The 6,072-nt window shown below is 36.8% G+C and overlaps 1 protein-coding gene across 1 annotated transcript; it reads left to right on the plus strand.

Annotated features, from left to right (window-relative positions):
* Positions 1 to 1,008: 1,008 nt before the first annotated feature.
* On the plus strand, positions 1,009 to 5,303 carry LOC133647915 (uncharacterized). Its single transcript, XM_062043672.1, has 5 exons — positions 1,009 to 1,195; positions 1,381 to 1,482; positions 1,556 to 1,608; positions 3,428 to 3,571; positions 3,818 to 5,303. The coding sequence occupies exons 4-5, from the start codon at positions 3,524 to 3,526 to the stop codon at positions 4,871 to 4,873; spliced, it is 1,104 nt and encodes a 367-aa protein (XP_061899656.1). The 5' UTR covers positions 1,009 to 1,195; positions 1,381 to 1,482; positions 1,556 to 1,608; positions 3,428 to 3,523; the 3' UTR covers positions 4,874 to 5,303.
* Positions 5,304 to 6,072: the final 769 nt, after the last annotated feature.

Genomic DNA, 6,072 nt, shown 5'->3' on the forward strand with positions numbered 1-6,072 from the left:
TTGGTTAATCATTGAACACTTTTGGTCTCTCTTATTTATTACAACTAGCCAGCCATACCAATAAAATGCAGCCCTGACCTTCTTTGTCGATTGTTACTTTACCTACAACAGTATTATAAAACATTTTTAAGTCAAGCCCCCCAAATTAATATGCACTGTCGAATCTAATTGTGAAGGTCATTATACTAACATTACTTGATGGGCAGACGCCATTAGCGTTACCGCAACCTCCCAAAGGACCACGCCGTTGTCACAACAGTTAAATATTTTCACTTCACAACATTACATGGTTGAACAACTAAACAATATGAGGATACGTACCTCTCCAAGTCTCATGTCGCAGGCGTTGCGGTTGTCGTTTCCAGAAACGTTCCCGCTTCTCCTTTTCTTTCTTCTCCTCTTTCTTTTTCTTCTTCGTTTTAGTTTAAGGTTGGCGCAGACAAGGTTAAAATGTTACGCCACCTACTGTTTTCCCGCTTCTTCTTCTTCTGACGTTAACTGATGGCAAACAACGTGTGATGTCCGCTGCTGTCTGATACAAAGCGTGAATTTTCTGAATTGTCTTCCTTTGAAAGTTACACATAGCCAAAAATGGCTATTTTCAGATGGACAAATAAGGAGAAAATCAACTTTATCTAAATTCTGAGATGTGGATCTGTCTCAACAACATTCTCGCGAGATTTGGCACGGCGCCCCATGAGTCCAATCATATTTGCTCTTCCTGGAAAACATGTATGCGCGCATTTAGTGGGCGGATGTGACGTGACTTCGTTTGGAAGAAACAATTCAGCATCGAAGGAATAACGACTGAAAGTAAGTAATACCATTCATTGTTTTTGTTTTGGTATTTAAATTACTTTAACACACAAGTTAGTATTTATTGAACTACTGTAACGTCACTGTGTTACGAAAATAGAGCTATAAATGCCGCAGCCACCTTGCTAGAAGCTATGATACTGTAATAATCCCAGAAATGTAGGCTCATACGACTTCTTTGTTTGTCTTGTCTTTATTGCACAAGATGTAATTCAACCACACAACAGCTCCAATGTGTGTCTAACCCTTTTCCCGGCAAAACTCGAAACAACACTATTAACAACGTCACTTCCCTATCCCTCCCGGAAGTCCCGCCCCCCAGCCAAAGTCATTGGCTAACACACCGTAGCCAGCCGCTACAACACTTACCTCCACCGAGGTGAGATAGAAGATACACTTTATACATCCTATTGTGAAATAACAATGATAGAAATAAATGTACAGAGAACATTGGAAGTGGAACAATATAAATTACTGAACAAACACTGCTTCAATATAATATAGAGTTTTACATTTAAGAAGTCCCACTGTATATTCCAGCAACCTTTGTCTGTATTTACATAGTATTGGAGTGTCGAAATGACAAAACGAAAACCTGGAAAACGATGGAGAAGAGCTGGTAAAGAATTCGACTCAAATAAACGATCAAGAAGGACTGTACAATTGGTGAGTAGACTGGCATAGTGGTGGTGCATTAAACTGGCAGCAGATATGTGATACTTTATTTTTCTTCCTGCAGTCATTCCGTCTGCAGCCACCATGTGAATGTGGAGACTGATGAGCAATGTCTAAGTAAGTTATATGTATGTGTGTTCTTTGTTTATGTGAATTAGTTCTGATTGAGATTTACAGACCAGATAGATGGATAAAAAGCTGTCCACAGTTTGTCAGGAACAAGCATTACCCTGATTACAGTAGCATTACGTATGAAGAATGAAACTTGAAATATGAGTTATCTCAGCATGTGTAATTAATCTTCTTTGAACCTTTCATCTTCAAGTTAAGGCTGGTAAGTAACATCAGGTCATGATTAGGGATGTAACAATATTAAAATTTCACGGTATGATATCGTCACAGTGTTAAAGCCATGGTAAGATATTGTTGCAAAAATGTCAAAGTGTGTTAAATGAAGTGGCAGGAATGTTTAGGATAAACACACTTACAGTATACTGTAATTGAACACAAACATAATGTTCATATGTTGTAGTCCTATTTATTATTATAAACAGGTATTTTAAGTGCAAAGGAATGGTGCAGAATCATCCAGAATTTCAAGTAACACACAAAGACAAACAAAAACCAAAACGTTCAAATAAGTGTCTTTAAACTGACATAAACAGTAAACATCCAGTGTAACAAATGTAAAACAACAATGTTTATTCTGCCAAGAAACTATATTGTGTGTCTGGTAAGGTTTTTTTTAATACAACTTGGTATGAGTGTGGGTATGATTACTTTTTGAGCACATTCAACAATACTGCGATGGTAATGCAAACAGTGATCATTTTGGTCACAGCAACGGTGATATGACATTTTGATATTTTTACATCACTGCTGTTTAGTGTCTTTAAACTTTTAACTTCCTAAGAAACTGTCCTTTGCAGTGGACATTTTTATATTAGTTTATAAAATACTTATTCTTAAGAGTTAACTAATCATTTGACTTTTAATCATGTAAATACCTCACAAATGGATATTTTCCCTTCTGGCGTCTTGGTTTCACATCAATGATATTTTCCAGGTAACGGTTCTAACATACAACTCATTCTAATATATTACTCATATTCCCTAACTTATTGTAGACATCGTGGTGTGTAGTGTGGGCAAATTTCTTATTTTGTGCATGTCCGCGTTCCTACCGGGCGCATTTCCTCTGGTGAGCTGCAACGGCTCTGGGTCGACTTGGAAATGGTCGGGATGAATGTGGCATGCTTTACCTTTCAGTATGCAGACTTTATTTTAGTTTAATCTAACACGGCAGTTATAGGCACAGAAATATTTCAGAGCAACAATTCCTCCGATCTACGAAGCACAAACGTTCCCGTCACTCCTGCACACTTCCTCTATATAATGTCCCCTGTTTGAACTTTGTTGTCCCACACTGCACAAGTTATCATGGGAGATAGAGTTTACTTCTCAGATCAGCCCACTTAATATTGTCAGAAAAAAACACACTGACGGGAGTTCTCGTTTGATAGCGTCACACATCACGGCATTATTGTGAGAATTTTGAAACCAAAATAACGCAATATTTACAATAATTTGCATCCCTCGATAAGATCCTTTCTCATAGGTTTGGTTTGCTGCTGTGTATTTACTAATCATTGGCATTGTTTATTACCAAAGATCCACACTTTCTTTTTATAGTGCGTGTTGTATTGTGATGAGTTACATTTAATACTGTGGATTATGTGTTACCACAAACACAGAAGATATGTAAACGTGAACTACAATGCGATCAAGATGTGGGAAAAAAGTAAATGCATTCCATTAGCTGGATTTGTATAATGTGTTCAATTTATGTCAACTTGTTTCCTGTTTTGCAAGTTTTCTTCCTTTCTTTTAATTATTTTAATCTTTAGAGTTTTTTGGTTCCTCTCCTTTGTGTCAGGAGGTAGCAGCATGGGAACACTGCAGGAGGCAGTGCCTCCTGAAGGAGCCCAAAACACTGCTCTTCAAATGGAACACATCCAACCTCCAGGTGTCCATGCAGGATGTACCACTCTGGAACATCAAGCCTCTCCCTACCCCCCAGGTACACCCACCGTCTTCTGTGTCTGACTAATGTTTTGTTGTGAATTTTGTCACAAAGCATATCCTGCTAAAATATGACAAACTTCTGAGTGTAAGAATGTGAGGGATATGCTGAGATGTTGTACGTTTTGCCTTGTGACAAAATGTTATAAAAAACCTTTAATGATTTGTATTCTATTTTAATTTTAGCACATGAAAATATTTCTACTTTTGACTCTATCAAAGATAATGGAAAACCATTTTCCAGATCAGCCCTCATTCAGCCCTCATAGATCCTCCTGATGGCCTAACAACTGAACTACATGTCGATGCAGAGTATGATCCATCTCAATCATTTGAGGAATCTCTCCCTGATATGGGGGATTGGATGTACAATGACGGACATACGTTTAATGAAGGATTTGAAGATAGTTTGAGTGAGGAATGTGCAGAAGAGTCAAATATCAAGGACACAACAGACAAACCAATATATGACAATGTATCAGTAACCGTGGCAGAGTGCCTTCTGATCATCATGGGTTATGTAAACTGTCATAAAGTCACTGATAAGGCCCTAAGCGATTTGCTGAAAATGTTCAAGTTGCTTTGTCCCAATAGTCTGAATGCAGACTGCTTAAACAGTGTGCCGAAGTTCAAAAACTTTTTTTTATCCCGCTCTGCATCATCGCCTATTTTATTACATAAATACTGCAGTAATTGTTTTGGGCCATTAGAAAGTAAACAAATAAAATGCCTGTCTTGTGGGACCAGTGTGTCAGAAGAAAGATCCTCATCCTTTATAGAGGTTCCAATTAAGGCTCAAATAAGGTCATTGTTCCTCAAGCCAGGTTTTCAGGAGAAGCTTAACTTTAGATTAAGCAGAAAGAAGGCAGATGCTAACAACATTGAAGATATTTATGATGCAGAAGTTTACAAACAGCTTGTGGATAGGGGTGGTCCTCTTAGTGACCCTAAAAACATCTCACTTACTTGGAACACAGATGAAGACAAAAATGGATATTTGTTAAGGCTCATACATGGTACTCAAAATATACCTATGCAGATGGTAAATGTAGTCAAACTTGTGCAGTCTATTCCTGTTATTTCACAAACTATTAAACCAGGGAATGTAATAGCTGAATTTTACAGACATATGACTAAAGATGATAGTTTCTGTCAGGAAAACAAAGATTTGTCTAGGATTAAACTATATGGAGCATCTAGTGGACTTCTATTGGACACAGTTCACCTCTGCATTGCAAATACATGCTGGTCACTGCATCAATTCTGGAACAGTAAGCATCTTTCACAGGGCACAAGTTAAGAGAAATTATCTCACATCAAAACACTATGGTAAAGGTAATAGAAGAAACAATTTTACAGTTTTTTTTTTCAAATGACAGACAAACAAAGTATGGACAGATTGATTTCTTCTTTACCATAGCACAATCATGTGCCAAATGGGCCCTTGTTCGTGAATTTAAACATGCAGGTTTTTCTTTGCTGCAAGATAGTATAACAAATGGTACATGCAGTCATGTTATTCCCCTATTGGAAACCTCTGCCAGTACAGTAGTATGCTTGTTTTTTTCCTTGACTTCACATCTATGCCTGGCATTGTGTTTGCAGTTCATTTCCCAAACACACTTGAAAAGTTTTAACTAATTAAGAACTGAACTGGCCTAAGAAGCCACTAATCAAATATTTGATCATTGTTATAAATGCTCTGAAAATACACACCGTTGTGATGTTGCCGTGGATGCTGTAAAAGTCTGTAAATATGTACTGTATATGGAGTATCATTGTTGATTAAGTTTTTGCATTGTCTGTAATATTTCAGTGGCCAATATATTAAAATGTACTTGTTAAATAAAACCACTGTCTTTTTTAATGAATATTTAGGCCTACTACGCTACTGTATTTTAATATTAGTCCTTATCATGGTGGTTGGAGAGCCAAATGTTTTCTGAAGTGGTACTTTGTGAAAAGAGTTTGAGAACCACTGCTCTAGAAAGTTCACTAATGTTAAAAGGTCTTAAAAAGGGTCTTGTGATCATAACAGTATTGTTTGGGTTCAGTTTTAAATCTCACAATTGTAGTCACTGAGTTACTGTACATGGCGTGTGTATAAGAAATCAACACATTAAGTAGAACATTATGCAAATAAACCATATAGATTTCAGACCATATATCCATATTGCCTGAATTAATTATTTTCTCCAAATGTTGGCATGAGATAAACTGGAGTATGATTGAGGTATGATTAAATTGTGCCAATTAAAATGTATTTTTAATGTATTTTTCCTAAGATAGAAAAGAGGCATATCTGACAACTCAAATGGTGAGCAGTGAGAGACAAAACCAAGTATATCTCTCACTGAGACATCATTGAGACATATTGAAACCAATACTCATCAATTTTCTTTTTGCCGAAATAGAAAAGAGACATCTGAGAACTTAAAAAGTGAGTAGTGAGAAACAAAACCATGTATATCTCTCACTGAGACATAATTGAGACATATT

Source organism: Entelurus aequoreus, linkage group LG04 (genome assembly GCF_033978785.1).
Source record: "Entelurus aequoreus isolate RoL-2023_Sb linkage group LG04, RoL_Eaeq_v1.1, whole genome shotgun sequence".
Lineage (NCBI taxonomy): Eukaryota > Metazoa > Chordata > Actinopteri > Syngnathiformes > Syngnathidae > Entelurus > Entelurus aequoreus.